The following is a 19,135-nucleotide window of genomic DNA, read 5'->3' as shown; positions in this document are numbered from 1 at the left end:
AGGGCATTCTCTCAAGTCAACTTAAAATTGATTTGAGCAATCTATTGATTTGTTTTACATTTCCAAAATATATACTTATTTCTAACTAAAGAAATCTATTTACAAATTATGAGTCATGACTACAAAATGATTCCAAAGTCTCAATCAAAGTGAAATGTATCACTAAACCCCACTTGTTTTGATTAAATTTGTAAACTAGGGTAGAATTTGGGTCCTCATAATTTGGGGACCATTACAAATTGAGAGACTAAGCGATGCAGAGCATCCACACACTAAACCAAACCACACACACAGACTTCTTGTCCCAATCTACAAATTCATCAGCACCTTTCTTTCACAAGGTTCCCCCGAACCTACTCAAGGCTCCAACCCACTCAAAACATGGTCATTGACTCAACAAATGCCTTTGATCCATCATTGTTCAAAACTGTCTACATATTGCCCCTTTTGGTAACACATTGACCTTGCAGGCTCCTAGCCTTCTCTATTCAATCCCCAGGTCCCTGGTCAGATCCTTGACAAGCATTCCCAATGCCCTTACAACATCAGACAGTATTCCCAAACCCTTATGACACTTTACATAATCAGGTTATTCTTGTGAATGCCCCAATCCCCTTAACCATACAATAGGCATCATCCTTAATGTTTGAGTCTATCTTATCCCTTCCCAAGGGACTAATCAAACTCTCAATTCTTGACACCTCTGTCTGGATCTACTCCAACCCTCAGACTCTTAATCAACACAATCCTGACCCAGATACATGCATAACACTTATTTACTGTCAGACTATGACAGTTTTGCCTTGTTCCCTAAGACAGTCACCGTTAAGTCCCTTGTCTGTGTGTCCTCGGTCTCCCATCCACTTGGACTGCCAAAGACCTTCTCCTCACATGTCATCACACCCTCATAGCCATCCAAAATATATTAGAAATGCCACCCAAACATGGTGTACTCTGTCCTGAACTGTTCTGACAAAACAGGTTCAGACTTGTCTCTTTCAGATCCACGTGGAAATGATTGCATGGGTCCCTGCACTCTTGTTGGAATCAAAGTACATGGCTACAACTCTCATCCTCCCAATTTGGAAGTTTATTGGACATAAAACATGCTACTTTTACATTTTATTATACTTACTTACTGGTAACCCTAGGTAGGGTTTTAACAATTTTTGAAAGAAATTGAATATCTCCCACTAAACAGAATGAAAATGATTGGTTTCAATGCCAAAATGAAAAGGAAACAATGGACTGCGAACTCAAACCAACTTGAAAATCATTTCAATTAGTTATCATCATGGAAAATGTCTGTGATTAGCTTGTTCACACACGAAACCATGGATAATTGCAAGGAACCTTTGTTTCATATTACCAAACTTATGAACACCAACCATTACATTGTTTTGAGAGCATTTACAACATTTTTATAATCATTTCCAACCACCAAGACCGACCAACTAACTCCAACTACCCCTTAACCATTTTCCGTATAAAGTTCTCAAGCAACTTTGAAAAGTTGCTTGACAACTTTGTGCATTTTTTGCACCTTTTACAATTTTTGATCATTTTGTCAATCCAAAGACCCCAAATGGTTTCATTTTGCGGTTTTACACCAAATGTGACTAAAAATGCTAAAAAAAACTCATGGTCTTCCAAATTTGACCATTTGACCCCATATACCAATATTGTGCAACATGACAACTTTCAAGACCTATGAACATAATGACCCATATAGCATGGTAATTGACTTTCAATGGCCTTACTACATCAAACTTGGTCCCTTTAGGGCTTATTTACATTCAAAGTCCATTAAAATACAAACTTCTCATATTTGACTTCCTGGAGGCCCTTTTAGCCACAACGTGCTCCTGCAACACTAAGAGGAAAAACATAAGCTTATGCAATGAAAGAATAAAGTATTTAAACAATCTTTCAAGAATATTCAAAGAAACATACGCTATAGTATGCTTCCATAAGAAAAGCTTGAGACTCCACATTAAAACTTTTAAAGAAAAAAACCCACCCCAGAGAATCATCATAGCTATATTATTTAGAATACTACAATTTAATACAATACGCCTTTGTACAAAGTCTCATTCTATAGGACTATTGAATCTATTTTAACCTAATGATCTCATCAATGAATTCAAAATCTACTATCACATACACATGCCAACCAAATTTCGTTTATCCATACAAGCAATTATATATAGACACTAAGACTTCCTCATGAAATACAAATTCCTTCAATTTCTAACTGCTCCATGCAGTATCAACCATACAATGGCATAAGTATGCCACATTTGCTACCAAACATGACGTTTCAACACGGATAATCACCATAGATTATTAGTCATTGCCGCACACTAGAAATGGCATTTGTTGCTAGCCAAATGCTCCTGATAGAAACATGTCTTCCTATACAACTATCACAACCAGCACTAATCTTGCGGTAGCAAGGACAATTTCTTGATTGCACCTTTTTTTAGGGGTATCTTAAAACAACCTTCAAAACTAGCAATGCTCTTTATTGTTGTCACATGTACTCCAGCTCACCACATCTACACCTACATAGCCATACATGCTTCCAACAATTATCAATTCTATATGGAATTGCAAGTTTTAAAAAATCTCAATGTTAAATTGTAACACATGAAACCCATCACATTCTACCAAATAGACAAGCAATGTCAATCTCGTAGTCTACAGATAAACCATCTTCAAAACTCTTCACAAGTGAATACCACAAGTAAGTTCCATCATTCTACCACTTGATATTTATCACAAAAGCAAGTTGTGTATTTGAACCAAAGAGTTAACCTTATGCATAGAAGTTCGACAAATTCATGTCATCCCTTAGATGTATAAATTTGATAGTAAATATAGGCTTTTGAATTTAATCAGTGGCAAAAACTAGGGTGCTGACCCTTTACAAAACAATATCCCAAGGGCGTACAAACATAGCACACTAACAACAGAAAAACATCAACAGAAGCCTAAAATCAAGCAATTAGAGTTAAACAAAGGCTATAAGCGAGCTACCTAGACCATGAAAGTTACTGCAATAGTACCAAGTACTATCAGTTATCAAAAAACAAACTATAAATCGAGCAATAATTCTACTAGTCCTGCCACAGTCGTAGCAGAAGCCACATAAGTTCAACAAGTCATGAAGGCTGCAAAGGAAGATATCAAAAATTACCCCAGTAGGGTGATGAGTCAAAGCCCAAGTCCTTCTGTGGATCTTTAGATTGCAACCTGCCTACTACAAAACATGAGAGTAATCATCAGGAAGGAATTTGAACAATTCATTCCGGTTGCCTTTGTCTTGCTTGTCCACTCCCAGAATTTTGCATTGCATTAAGCAGATAGAGGTTTCCGAGCTATGCATTACACACAGACTAAACCTTGAGATGCTTCCAAGCTTTCTTTCTTTCTCACTAACTTTGTTTCTCAGGCTACTAACCTCATCCATCAAGTCAACCAACTCTGTGGTTGAAGCCATATCAATCTGAATTGGTTTTACCACAATTGGCGATGTATCCACACCATACTCAATAGATCCTTCCTTCACTTTGTTAGAGATGTCGGTTGAGCTGTTTAAAGTATCCTTGCTTGAGCTTCTGCTATCATTATTTTCCAATTCATCCTCTTCAATATTCTTCTTTTCCTCACTCTCTTTGACTGCAGTTTGGTTACCCTGCCCCATGTCCTCTAAATCATAGTCTACCAAAAGCTTCTTTCCCTCTTTTGTAGATCTAATAGCTAGGCGATTAGAACTTCTAGGGCTTCTGTGCTCCTCCATTTCCTCTCCATCCTCAGTATTAACCTCTTGCACCATAAGTTTGGCCTTTTTGTAGAAGGAGATGGATTTTTGTCCTTCCTCTTACAAGTAGACAATGAAGAGTCTTTTCCCTTAGGGTCAGGCTTCAAGGCAGCAACATCTGAATTCAAGATTTCAAGAGTGCTTGGATGGGAAACAATTTTACTAGCCTTCGGCTTTTTGATACCCTTCTTTATGTTCTGACTAGGCATATCAGCAATTACGACCGTCAGGGGGGTGGTTGTGACATAGGGGTCTCATAGACAATGATGGATTTAGGAGGACATAGAGAAAAATGGAAGTTGTAAAGTCTAAAAATGAGGCCCTAATGCAGGTAAACAAAAAAAAATTCAGATTGCCTAAACAGAGGAAGTTTGCTAAGTGTCAACTTCCTCTATCTAAAGTTTCCTACTTTCAACCATCTCCTTCACAAAATGTTATTGCAGATCTATGTGTTTGGTTCTAACATGATTAATGAGATTTCCTACCATACAATCACACCTTGACTATATCATACAACATTATATAACTCTTAAAGGAATTCTAGTAATTAATCTAGTTAATCATGTGCTCAGCCCATAAACTCTTACAATAATTTAATACTCCAAACAATATAAAAATGTGGCAATTTGCTGACCTCCAAATCTCTAGCCTGACCAAAATCCACAAATTCTTGTATGTTCAAAATCTTGCTAACATCAGTTATACCATGATAAATCAAACGATCCAAACTTCCTCCCAAGTAATTGAAATCATATTACCCATGTTATTTGTACAGATCAATACATACATAAAACTTCTTACTACAATGGCACATGCAACACGACTCATGTCTTCTGAATCTTTAGTAAACTTAGGACATAATTTCAAACTTAAATTTGCACCAAATAGTATGGGGCCACTTATTGGTTTATTCTCATGCATTCCAGACTGCCACAAAATAGTCTCAATATATTCTCTTGTTTAACCATAACTTCTTGTGAGCATTGTTTACATGGATTTCCATACCATGAATGTTTCATGTGGTGCCTAAATCTTTCATCTCAAACATACTAGACAATTGAGCTTTGCATTCCTTAATTAATATTTGAATGCGTCCAATGATAATCATATCATCATCACATAAAACAATAACTAGAATGTCATTATATATATATATATATATATATATATATATATATCAATTTTTTCATTCCGCATGTCGTGGCACGACAAGGACTTCTTCAATCCATAAACCAATCTCTCTTTACCTTGTACCTCATGTATTTCTACAATATAGATCTCCTCTTTTAAATCACCATGCAACAATGTAGTCTCTATCTCTTTATTATATGACACAAATATGGATAACAATATTCTAATGGAACTTCGCTATCAGAAAAAGAATCTCACCAAAGTGAACTTCATCAATACAGAAATACTCTTTTGCAATCAAATGGGTGTTTCACTACTCAGTTGATCTATTTGCCTTGAAATTCTTTTTGAATACAATATGTAACCTTTGACATTCCTTCAAGGAATTTCGCCTAAGTTGCTGGTTCGGATTTGGGTTTGAGATTTGGGTTTGGATTTAGGTTTGAGATTTGGATTCAAAACTCATTCAAAAAATTTTGGGGATGGGTTCAAGTTCATTTTGGATTCATCCATACAAAAAACATATGTTTTTTTAAAGATATATATATATACAACAAATAACTCCATACACCACCATGCTAATAGTAAAGCAACATAGACAAATACACCACCTTAAATATGTTTCAATTCAATAGGATATTAATTTACTTTGAAATTCTTTTTGAAGACAATGACAATATGTAACCTTTGACATTCCTTCAAGCAATTTCACCTAAGTTGCTGGTTTGGACATGGATTCGAAAGTCATTAAAAAATTATTGGGGGTGGGTTCAAGTTCGTTTTGGGTTCATCAAAAACATATTTTTTTTAATTGTGTGTGTGTATATTTATATGCAACAACAAATAAGTCCATACACCACTATGCTAATAATAAAGCAACATAGAAAATTACACCACCTTACCTATGTTTCACAATAAGATATTAATTGCATCACTTAGCCAAACATACAACATGATACACTTTGCTTGGTCACATGCATGGAACATATTTTCAGATCAAGGGGACAGTTTTAGAATGAAAGGAATCATCAGAAGATAAGTGCAATTTTCTGAATTTTTATTATGTATTCATTAGAGGACTTCTAACCAAGCTAGATCAAAACTTAAGATTCAAATTTTAAGCCCTAGATTGAAACATACCATAGTTTTTTTAAAGAAATTCCTTTATAATCGTCAATTTGGATTTCACCTATTGTCAATTTGGATTTCCAATATTAGCAATTTTTCTTTTTCATTGACAAATGCACAAATGACATATATAAACCATCCTTTTTGGCCTTTTTAGTGGTCACTTTTAGGGTTGGAGGGTCAAATAGACCAGATTACGCAAAAAAACACCATGAAAGAAAAAGTCGAAAAAATTGTTTTGAGACCAAATTCAGTCTGCGTTCGGCTGCTGGGCAGAAAATTCTTCCAATTTTGCTCCAAATTCTGCCTGGGTTACTCTGAAAACATTTGTGGCTTCACAAATGAATTTGGAGTGAATGTGACAAGAAACAAACTTTGTACAGAATCAAACCAGAACTTGAGGGTTGCTGGAGAGCATCTGGTAACTTAGAATTTCACCAATTCCCAAGACTTGCAATACTCCAATTGCAATGTCTCCTCACCCATAGCATTCATCCAAGACTGTGATTCCTTAAAAGTGAGGGCTTCTTCTATCGATCTCAGTTTGCTATCAATTAAATGTTGGAGAAAAGACACAACAGAAATCACGTGGAAGCTTTTTTCCCCCCAATATAGAGGCTTGTGACACTTTTCTGCACAATTTTCTAGGTCTGCAGAAGGTCCCAAAATTTAATGTTTCTATAATGGTCGTCTTAGTTTTAATCGTTTAGGTAGTTTCTATTTTAGAACCTTTTTGTTTGTAATTTCTCTATTTAACGAGATTGAATCTCCATTGTTTAATATCAATCAATCAAATTTTATAACAAAATCTGCAGCTTTTACAACTTTCGTGATCTTCAGCAGACCCAGATAATCATACAGAAAAGTCTCGCACATTTTAACCCAGATTCATGCTGGCAGCAGCAAAACTTTAGAATGGGCGCAGAGAATTCACAAGTAGAAGCCAATGAAGTGTGCAGAATACCTCAAGCACACATAGAACCATGGTCATTTACATGAGTTGTTGAAACCGGCAGTCCTGTCAAAGCAAAAAGAGATGAAAAGACCTTTGAAACTGTCGTGGGAAAAGATCATAATAAAGGTGCTCTTTAGCAACATGGATCAACAAAATGCTGGAAAGCCTTTGGATGGGCCAGTAAACAAATACAAGAAGAATAATATTCATCGATCAGAAGAAAAACCCATTGTGCAAACCACAGCTGTTGCACAGGCCTGTAAAAAGAATGATGCAGGGAAGAAACAACACCCACCAAGAAACAGCCTCTGTACTGAGAATCTGAGATATAGTAGCTAGAGAGATTTCACTTGGTTCAAAAATGACCCTAGACCAGGTCGCATGGCCTGACGAAAATGAGCAAACGTGCTAACAGATAATCTTCATAAATGATGCCCTAAAACACATGATTTTCCAAAAACAATCCCACAAAAATGCAAAGAGAGACCATCAATAAAACAGAAAATGAAAAAACGATAAAAAAAACTCTGGAAAAAAATCCACGTAATAGGCACAAATCTTAAATTTTTGTCAAGAGATTAGAAGTTCTCTCAACCCACACAGGTAGAACACTTGTTTAAGTGCATCTTTCACTTGTTTCTACTAGATAAAACCTTTGCATCTCTTTTTTCAAGATGTCAATTTTCTATATAATACATTTTGTAATTGAATTTTATAGAGAGGTATGTCACTTCAAGGGATTTTAATTTTTAGTACTTTCTAAATTGCCAAGTTTTTCTCAAGTACTTCCTAAGTTTTTCTCCAGTATTTGCCGACTTGAAAATTTAGGCTTTGCCAAGTACTCTCCAAGTCTGAGTATGTGAACTACAGGTCATACAAACCATGAAGAAAATGGCCAAGCTTGAACAACCTAATTGCATCAATTATGAATGATCCATATCAGATCATTTATTGTGAGCCTTCACTTGGGATTTCAACCCATTTAATTACAAAGTTGCACATTTCCTTTCCAAATTTCTTTTGTGATCTCACTTCACACTGTTTTTCATCTGCTTTTGTGCCATTGTATATAAACTTATATATCTACTCTTACTTTATTCTGAAGTAGTGCATATTTCGCCAAGCCATATCAAAAAGAAGCACGCCACTTGCTACAAAGTTCAAGCTAACAGCATGAATATACCAAAAGCATCTACTAGTAGAGGCAAGTTGTTGTCTTAAGAGATATCAGTTACAGAACACATTCCTATCCAGGTGCTAGGAATAAACATGGAGCAATGATTGCCTTTCATCTTCTGGTTTATATGCTTATGAATATCCTATTTTATTCCCTATTAAAATCCCTTTATTAAATAGAACCTCTACTGATCAGACAAAAACCTAATGGATCTGAAATCTAAAAGCAAGCATTACTACATTTACACATGAAATGTTCGCTGACAATTAATTAACAAGACAAAAAACATGCTGCAACAGCATAACAGAACAACATACGTGTCAAGACCCAATACTTCAAAATGATGAGCCAAGGTGTAATTTCCAGAAGCTCGCCTCCCTGCTTTCCATTGACTTTCCTTTCTGTCCTGGTAGGACTTCTCTGTATTCCAATACCAGTCATTTCGCTGAAAATTTTGCTGCTCGTATGAATCAGAGGGATTCTCGTGCCATTTTTCATAGCTTCTCCTATACTTATTTCTCTCTCTATTGAACACGCCTTGCATTCGCCTTATTCGCTCCTGCACATCGTAAATTCAAAGTTGATAAGTGTATCACAAGAGGAAATCTTCAAGTTGTATATAAATTATGGTCACAAACAACGCTTGCAAATGTAAGCCTGGTTGTTAATGAAGGATGCCAATGGTTACTTACTGCAAATACCGACTTGTTTTTATGACAATTGTATTGTAACTACATGAATTTATTTCCAAATGACTTTACAGCACCCATATTAATTCTAAATGGCATTCACAGTTTTCATTACTACACTAAATATACATATTTTATTTTTTGGGTGAAAAGCTTTAACAGAAGAACGGAATGATTGTCAAAGCAATAATCCATAGTTAATGATCATGTAGTTTACTGAGAACTGCAGATGCAGTAGGAATACAAGCTGTCCAATCCCTGTCAGCATGCCCTTTATGTTGGTGAATGTTTTAAGGGCCCTGTTAGACACATAGGGTTACTCTGGAACTAACAAAAACTAAATACTGAAAATGTAAATATTAGAGAACCAATCTAGAAGTTGACTGCAACTCGCAATTTCAAAAGAGATTAATATATAAATACATCATACATCAATGCATGATTCTGACCTTGATGATGGAAACATAATTCAAGCAGCATCCATCTGAAAAGGCTGTCTGGAGAGATCCCGCCAGATGTTTCATTATACTGTCAGCTTACAAAACTTCCAGGAGAACCCAACCCCACAAACAGTGGTTGTGCCTAACCATCTGATTATACACAATCCTATGTGATGGAATGAAATTGTGAAGCCAATGCTATCCTTTTTGTGTCTCTAGTCTTTTAGAACTACTTGACCCTGTCCATGGTTGACAGTGCCCATTAATTTATTTGAGCAGTGTAACAAGCAACACATCCCATTGATCTGGAGAGCACTTTTTTGGGGCTACACCATCTACAAGATGTAACAGGCATTAATGTCTCCAATGTCCCGAGGCAACAGCATCCACTGTCGTTTGGGATTATCTCTTGAAGAAGGACACTTGCGAGACTTCCCACATCCCCTGTCCAGGAGAGACTCGTCCCTCATATTGTCCACAGACCAGTTTGCTAAAATGTGGACCAATGTCCTCTATATCTGGGATCCAATTTGAATCCACCATTCTACTTCCATCATTTCAACACGCAGGATATAATTATTTTACTTACTGTGAATAATTTCAAATTAAGAGAAATCACTCAATAATGCTGCTTAAAGAAAATAAATCAGCTAGCATAAAGCATTTCCTGAATGCTCAAAAAAAGTTTCTGTATCAAATTCAATTTTCTGTTATGGTAAATCGATGTTGCTGTAGTTGTATTAAAGAAAGGAGATGAAAGCTCCCTATATAGATTTATAGATTTACAAGGACGATGTTTTTAAAAGAAACAATTGTGAACGAAAGACAAAAATAAACATTACCTAATAAATTAAAGACTAAGAAGACCATTAAAGAAACATTATAATATTCTAATACCCTCTCTTAATGGTCATTATCTAACTGATGTTTTTTGGTCACAAATTCTTCAAAACATTTTGCTGCTGCTGAGACCCTCCCCAGATCTACAAAATGTTAATGACCTAGAACCCAAAATTCGCCCATAAAAGAACAAAGAAGGGTGCTCCCTTCTTCAGAATGCTTTACAACAAAAGACAAGAGTCTGCCATTGACTTCGCCACTGAGATGAGTCTATCACTAACCCTCCCAAAATCAACAAAACATCTAACCAAAAATCATCATAAATATCCAACCTGATGTTAGATAACGAAGCTGATCTTCCTTGGAGATAGAGACAAATACTGAGAACAGCTAGCACAATTTTGAGAAAAAATTGGCAAACCCTCCAAACTTTGCTGATAAGCATGATGCTCCAAAACAAACTGCAAAAAGCCTGGATTTTTAAGAAGAAAATTTGAGAAATTGACAATTTTTTAGGTGAAAAATTGATCAAAACCAACATGGTTTTTAAGATGAAAAATCAATCAAAATCAAACAAAATCCAAGACATGGATAAGAGAATACAAAGCTTCATTTTTGAGGAAAAACGGTAAAACCTAACAGATAGTTTTTGAGGAAAAAATTACAAACCACCGAATAATTCTTGAGGGAAAATTATTAACCCACAAAGGAATCCCACACAACTTTGCAAATTACAAAATCATAACTTTTTAAGGGAACAATTAAAGAAACCCATCGTAAATTTTTTTGGGATAAATTTATAAAAACCCATGAAAAAGAAAAATTTATGAAAACCCATCAAAAAATTTTAAGGGCGGCAAAACACAAGACTTCACATGGTAAACCGGCACATGCAAGTACACGGAAGTGCATGCATCAAATATGCAAGTACATGCAACCCTATAGAACAAAGACTTTTGCTGCAGCCAATAAATCACAGGATCAAAGACCTTAACTAGGCTTGCAATTCCTAGAAAAAATCCTCAAAGATGAACCACAAAAGCTTCATAAAATACCTCTTACAATTTTTACTTCTAAAAATCAAAAAGCAAATTTCTAGAAAAAAAATTCAGATCAAAAGAGGCTCAAACTTTTGTTAACAAATTTACCAAGTTTTAGGAAATCTCATTGACTTGCTCTAATACCATGTTATCATAAATCGATGTTGTTGTAGTTGTATTAAACAAAGGAGATGAAAGCTCCTATATAAATTTACAAAGATGATGTTTCTAAAAGAAACAAACGTGAACGAAAGATGAAAATAGAAACTACCTAGTAAACTAAAGACTAACTAAGATGACCATTAAAGAAACATTATAATATTCTAATATTTTCATTCTTTTATTTGCATCCGCATGTACTTTCCTTCATTTGGATAACTTCGAAAAGTTAAAGGAATGATAACTTCACAAAAAAATAGACAACTTCAATGATTTTCACTAGCACTAAGCATGAAAGTTGAAATCTTTCCAGATTTTATTTTCCCAAGTATAAGATTATTAAGAGGATTATGATCTTTATTTGCATTCTAGAGGAAAGGAAAATGACCTCAACAATTTTCATACCAAAGAATAAATCCCATGCTTTCCCAACTGAAATTACATGGCTTAATTTTCTAGTATTTTATTAACAAAACAAAGGACAATAACATGGAGAATACATCAAAAAAAAGTATCCCACAAAACAAAGGACGAAACCATGCCAATGACCAAGGATCACTTGAACCACCACGCAACCTCCTTGTGGGAAAAGTTGGGGATTCCATCATTCTTGACCATGCCAGAAGCAGAGGCACCACTCCTTCTAACCACACCACCAGTCATACCCTCATAGTCCACCAACAAGAATGCATCCACACTCGACACAGCGACACCGCAACCTGATGTAGAACCACCATTGCCCTTCACCACTCTATGACATTGTTTCCCTTGGTGTTGAACCAATGAGCGGCCACCATCTCCTATAGGTGTCGAAGACTTTATAGAAGTAACCTCTCACTTCCTCTAGACATCACTAGCTCCCAAAGCACAAGCCTGCACATAGGACTGCAGATAAACCAACATCTTGCACCAACCCCATCGAGCGACTAGAAGGACTACCTTTGTTGGAGTTGTCAAAGCCCAAACTAGCAAGGGATGAAGCTCGCCCAACCCACCACCAATGAAACGCCGTGGACCTTGCCCCATGTGCAGCCCTACCCCAATTTCAACACTGTTCACAATATCCTTCATGCCTACTCCCCATTTCGACTCCAGGCACTTTCTCACCACACCAAAGACTTCAACCTTTGAATTTGCCACCATTAAAGCCAATGCCACGAACAAAGACCATATGTCTAGGTTTGACTAGGGCCTCCACACATGCACCAAACATGCCTCCCCGATAATTAGCTTCACTATCTCCCAAAAGACCTCATCATCATACGAACACATTGTGCAAACATTTTACTATAATCTGCCCTTCAAAAGAAGGGGTTTGTCTTGTGTGCAATGAGAATTTAGCCTCCATGATGCTTGACACTAATCTCTGCAACCTTCCCAATCTAGTTCTTGCGTCACAAATGCAAAATGAGAAGCCAATGAAAGTTATAACAACTCCAATGACATCTCCAGAAGAACCACACTCCAATTAACACTCCATTACTACTCAAACTTGCCTACGGGTAGCACACATACCAATTTCACATTTTAGCATGACTCCTCTGTCAAATCCGCCTCCATTTGATTATGGGGGATGTACCTATGAACTTTAATGCACTTGTAAATCAAGATCCGATGGGACAATTCCCTTGAAGTCTTCAAAAAATTTGAATTTGTCATTCAAGGACCCTTTTACTCCCACATTCAACAATTTTTCTACTAAAGCATTTGCCTCACTACGCACATGAGAAATCCTATATTACTCCACATTCTTCAACAAGGTTTGAATTTGTTTGATATGCTTGTTCAAGTACCAAGTGTCAATCTCTCCTTTAGCAATACCGTTAACCACCAATTGTGAGTCCCCCTCAAGGTGAATCTTGCGGGCCCCCAACTTGAGACCAAGCAATGCTGCTTCAACTACAGCAAGACATTCAGCCTAGTTGTTGGTACCATCTACAACATTCTTTGCCACCAAAGCCATGATAATACTATCCTAACTCCTTGTGTAACAAGATAAAATTTCATACTAATTTTATGAATTGAAAATAACCAAAAGAACATTTATTTTCAAGATAACATGAAAGATGGTTATAACTATCTTAAAATCATCCATGCATGGTTATCGTTTCATTTCCATTTATACATACTCAAGTAAAGAAATAACCAATTTAACTACTTCTTAATCCAATAAATGAAAAACTAGCCATATTATCTAAGTACAATACATAACTGAAAATACATAACATAAATGCAAAGTAAGGTACCCAAATTTCAGATGTCTTCCATATAAACTTTGTGTAACATACCATTTTTCCTAAGCCAAGAAAAGAATCATATGCTAAGGTAAATCTGGTTCTCATAACAGAATGACATAAAGGTAGTTATATTTGTTACTTCACTTAAGATGGAAAAGCTATCAACTGATTTCATTGTACAAGAATATGTAAAACAGAAATATAATAACAACCTTTTCTAGTTCATATGAAGGAAACTACTTTAACTTCCATAACCAACTTCTACCAATACATTTGTTAGGAACATCATAACAATATATATATATATACCTCAAAATAAAACATTAATTTAAGATGAAGAACATACGAAAGGAACAAGTGTCATACATGTATCAAATAAGTGTCACTGTGTTGTGCAAGCCTCGGCATCTAGTGAAGAGGACAAGCATTGCCATGGGCTTAACCTCCCAACTGCGGACCTTAACTTATCCCCACACAATCTCATTTGAGAAAGGCCCTCCCTACCCCAGGGTTAGCCTTGCAGCACCATGGTCCTGCCACCTAAGCTTTCTTATTGGAGTGTCAGCTAAGCAGTAGACAAGGCAATGGATATCCTCTATCAACCTCCCCTCCATCAGCTAGCACTCTAACCTCTAGTGATCAATTATGACAAGCATGCCACTAACCTACCTTGGCAAGGATTTCAGTGGGCTATTGACATGCCTGATCACCCACCGCTCGACTTGACAACAAGAATATAATTTGGACAACCATGAGCTGACTCGGTATATGCAGTTTAAATATTCATTTACTTCCATTTACTGATATTCATTTGTTCTTGCACAAGATGCTTATCCTCTCCACCCCTTTTGGTCTTGGGTGTATCCTAGGAGATTCAGAGCCAAGTATAATGCAAATATCATTTTAACAATTCAGATTTATTCCATCCAAACTGATCTTATCTCAGAGGTATATGGTCAATACCACTGTATAAGTCAGATCAGTGCCTCGAGTAATATATCAATGCTTGCTTCTTATTTCATGCACAAAGTATGCTATTAGCAATGTGCTAGATTGAACATTCATAGTGATGACAATTTGTTTCATTACAATTGCGAGTTTGTATTATCATCAAGACTCAATAAGCATGGTAATAAAAGATATTTGGAAATTTCTATTACTTTATTAAACACCATTTTGTAGCCTTTATTTGTGGTCATTGTAGCTTTGTTCATGATCAAGGATGAATAATAATACTACAACAATTCAATTACATCATTGATTTCCACATTTGAATCGAAAAGAACAGAGATGAAATGGCAATAAAATATAGGAGATGGTAGCATGACCTGTAGATGGTCAGATGCTCTATCTATTGTGGCTTGAGGACAACGATCTCCAATGCGATGAATGCAATCTAGAACTGATAGCAACAGCATTGAGTAATTTGCAGCTTTTGATGTTCACGATATGAAGTAGGGATTTTATGATATACTATCAATGGAAGTTGCAATTGGCTTGCTGCTGTGAGCGAGTTCTTGTTAGAAATAAAACTCAGACCCAAATGTGAGGAGAGAAAAAGAACCCTCCTCAAGCAACAAAGGGAGAAATAAGTAGATCGTTCACACATTATCTCAATTACAAGAAAGAAAAGAGTGGCGGTGCATGGCCAGCCATCGGTCACAAGTAACTCCACCAATTTAAAATTTAAAAAGGAATATAAACCGATATGAAGGTGGTAGTCGCTCATTAATATGGAGCTGGTATTAAAGACATAAAGACATAAAGATTATACTTCCTTGTGTTTTTTATATATTAAAATATGTTGGCATCATTATTGGTGTCACCTATAGTTGTACATACATATTTATACATATTTGTGTGTGTGTGTAATTTGAATCATGTAATTCATTTTATCCATAAATCATGTAATTCCTTTTATGAACATGTTGATTTATGCACGCGCACACACACACACACACCTATAGGTGCAAATATAGATGGTAAAAATAACATGGTGTCAATATATATAGAGTTACATCTTGGCGACTACTCTAGTTTCAAAATAAAGAAAAAGAAGGTAACAATTTTATGCTATTAAATGTTTACCCTTTTTTTCTTGCGTTAAGAACCGATTAGGTATCTCATGGTTGTCTAAGGTATACTTTGTGTTGCCTAGTTGTTAAATCCTTCACCAAGATGGTTAGAACCCATACCTGATGGCCTGTCGATGGACCTTTTTTGGGTGCCTCATTCCTTATATCTCATTTAGTAATGCTTCTCCCCCCTTTTCGTCTTCCCTTGCATCCAGAAAAGAATATTTCCACAATAATAGCATATTCCTCAATTTTAAATCAAGATAACTATAATCAAAAGTATTTCATAATTCTCACAACGGCTAACCACCATACCACTAATAACTATCTTTATAGTTTCTTGAAATGTAAATATTCATTTTTAGATGAATTGTAACGAACAACTGACAAGTAGTTTTCACATGAATCAAAAAGGCTAACCATAATTTCCATTTCACAAGACCATAATATTCAATTGTTTTTAACTATCTAATTGTCATTCATATGAAATATATAGTGACTATATGATTATAATAAAGACCTTGAGTTGTGCAAGCCTTAGCTACCGGAGGAGAGGAGAAGAACTACCAATGGCTTAACCTCCCAACCGTGGACCCTTTAGTAACCCCACACAATCTCCACTAAGATAGGCCCTCCCTACCTTGGGCAACATTGTCCAACCACTAAGCATCCTGGTATTAGAGTGTCAACTAAACAGCCACCTAGGTTTAGGATACCTTCCAAGCACCTATCTACCAACTATTAGCAACCCTGACCTCTAGTGATCACAACAAGAAGTATGCCACTAACCTACCTTGGCCAAGGATTTGTGAGGGCACTATATACCCAATCGCCCGTCGCTCGACTTGACAAAAAGACAATGCTAAGGACTATCATGAGCTGACATGAACTTTCAACATCTCTTTTTTACTTGCTTAGTCATTGATTGTTCTTTCCTTTTACCATACTGTAATAATCCATTATTCAATGATTGTCATTTCACACCCTTCATCTCGACCATGCTAATCTTCTTGGATGATTCACAAGGTGGTTGTATAAGCATTTGTAATCAAGGCCAATGTATCTTTCAATCAGGCCTTGGCATTATAAAAGATCATTTGGATGATTGACATTTATATTCACTGCCATTGCATCTGTCGATTTGGCCTTAGCATTATAAAAGACCATTTGGATGATTAAACATCTATATTCACTACCAATACATCTATCAATCTGGCCTTGGCATTCTAAAAGATAATTAAGTTCTAAAAAATGTGTTCATCATTCACAATGGTACGGTCTCTTATCTCAGGGGATATATTACGGATATCCCTGCATAAGCCTCACTCCAATTATTTCTAATTCTGGAAAGAGAATTTTCTTAAATGAAAAATGCCATAGTCTAGAGCATTCTTACAATATACACATAAAGGAAGAGAACATTGGATCATATCTTGATCGGTTCTAACAACATTACTTAAGCTTTCCGAGCAAGCTTACATTATGCCTCACTAAAATATTTTAATAAAAATAAAACATGAAGTTTAACAGTGGTGATTTCATGGCCTGATTGGAGGTCATCCCTAGCAAATTGCTCGAATGATCCTAAGCAGCGTTGGAATGCACGATCTCTAAATACTATGACAAAGCAAGGGAGGTATCAATAGGCTACTGTAGTTCTGGTGCAAGAAGCTCCGCACTGAAGTATGGACTATGATCGAAGCAGCTCCAAGAAATGGTGGAATCACTATCTAAATGCAGATTGGTAATAGTGGATGGTATGTTGTTGAATAAAGGTTTGAAACTTGTGGAGATGAATGTGAAGCAAGAATTGAGCGCAAGAATAAGAAACAAGAATGAGAGCTAATTCTGATCGAAGGTAGTATATCCTCTATCAAAGGTAAGAATGTTGTATTCTAAATAAACTTTTGCACCATAAGCTTTGCCTTCTCGGCTGCATGCTCCATTACGAGAAAGATTGTGAAGGTGGCAAGGAGTTACAAGATAGAAGGCTATCGGTTCAATGTGACAATAATGTTAAAGTGGCCACTAAAATAATATAAGGCCAATGAAATGCAGTATAGAAATATGGCCACTTAATTGAAATAATAAAACTATTGCCAAAGAATAAAAAATAACTCATGATGGAATCTAAATATAATAATATCATCCTATACCTAACTATACTCGTGTATGTATGTACAGACGTGTGTGTGTGTAATAATTTTAACAACATATCTAGTGTATACGTCTTATATCAAGTGAACGTATACATACGTCTTATTCCAATTCACACACACACATATATATATGCAAGTGTAATTTCCCCACTATTAGGGTTGATTTGAAATACTAATAATACCTTCAAAATAAATGTTAGGTTTAAATTCTAACAATTATAGATATATTATTCTTGTCATAGTTCTGGCCATTATCTCAATCTCATCTAGCCATTTATACAAGCTCTCGCACTGACACGATAGCCATTTATACAAGAATCTCACTTCTTGCACTGGCACTATAAGATTCCATCAATCCCCATCTTAGCCATTTATATAAAGATGACTCCTGACTCTATACTGGCACGAAGCCATTTATATAGGTGTGCAATGTCCTTATACTGGCACTATGGATTCTTAATCATTTTGTAAGAAATATATATACTAAATAATTAATTAACTTATATTCATAAATATAAATAAACTAATAAACATAATTAAATAAATATAATCTATAAACATACCTTTCTTACCTTCTTCTTTTCTTGGTCTATGTGGCTCTATCCTTAGTCAGACCTTCAATGAATTATTCCTTCTAGATTATCTCAACTCTATATTTACTTTCCAAAACCCTTCATTTTCTAATTATAAAGAAAGGAAAAATATATACATTTTCAATTCTTCTTTTCCAAGAGTCACAACCTTTCATAATACAAATCTTTTGAAAAGTCACAACACTTCGTAGTTATAACCCTTTCGAAAAGTCACAACACTTCATCACTAAAATCCTTTGGAAAAGTCTCAATACTTTATAATCAAAATATTTTTGAAGAGTCACAACTATTCATAATTATGACCCTTTCAAAAGGTTCACATCCTTTCAATATTATTGATACCTTTTTAGAAAGTCACTTATTTTCTTCATATTACTTTCCTCTTCCATTTTACCTTTTTGAACTCCTCTCCTCTTCTCTTCTTTTTTTCCTAAAATAAATTCTCCTCCCTTTTATATCTTAATTTTAAGGAATCATGTCTATCTATTAAACATCTCTTGACTTTTCATTAGATTTAGTTAATTTATATTATTCTATGTTATATTATTTATTTACTTACTTTTTGTGTTTATTTTATTTATTATTAAATTCTATTTAGAAAGTTAACATACTTTCTACAATATTGTCTCTTGTATTCAATTTTATTTCTTTCTTTACACATTAAAAAAAAATTAATTATTTAAAATATA

The 19,135-nt window shown here is 35.4% G+C and overlaps 1 protein-coding gene across 3 annotated transcripts in view; it reads right to left on the bottom strand.

Moving 5' to 3' along the window:
• Positions 1-19,135, bottom strand: part of LOC149564911 (Chaperone DnaJ-domain superfamily protein) — a 103,259-nt gene that overhangs the window by 33,599 nt on the left and 50,525 nt on the right. For all 3 annotated transcript variants that reach the window (XR_016361974.1, XM_089818450.1, XM_089818451.1), the window contains one exon: positions 8,532-8,773. Coding sequence is in view for 2 of the 3 variants with exons in the window: in XM_089818450.1 (XP_089674576.1) it covers positions 8,532-8,773 (242 nt within the window). In the remaining variant the exon portion in view is untranslated. The remainder of the gene's footprint in view (positions 1-8,531; positions 8,774-19,135) is intronic.

This window comes from Cupressus sempervirens, chromosome 3 (assembly GCF_028749045.1).
Source record: "Cupressus sempervirens isolate cs-2001-9-10 chromosome 3, ASM2874904v1, whole genome shotgun sequence".
Classification (NCBI taxonomy): Eukaryota; Viridiplantae; Streptophyta; class Pinopsida; order Cupressales; family Cupressaceae; genus Cupressus; species Cupressus sempervirens.
Note: the sequence above shows the minus strand (reverse complement) of the source record. Positions and strands in the feature narration are given on the sequence as shown.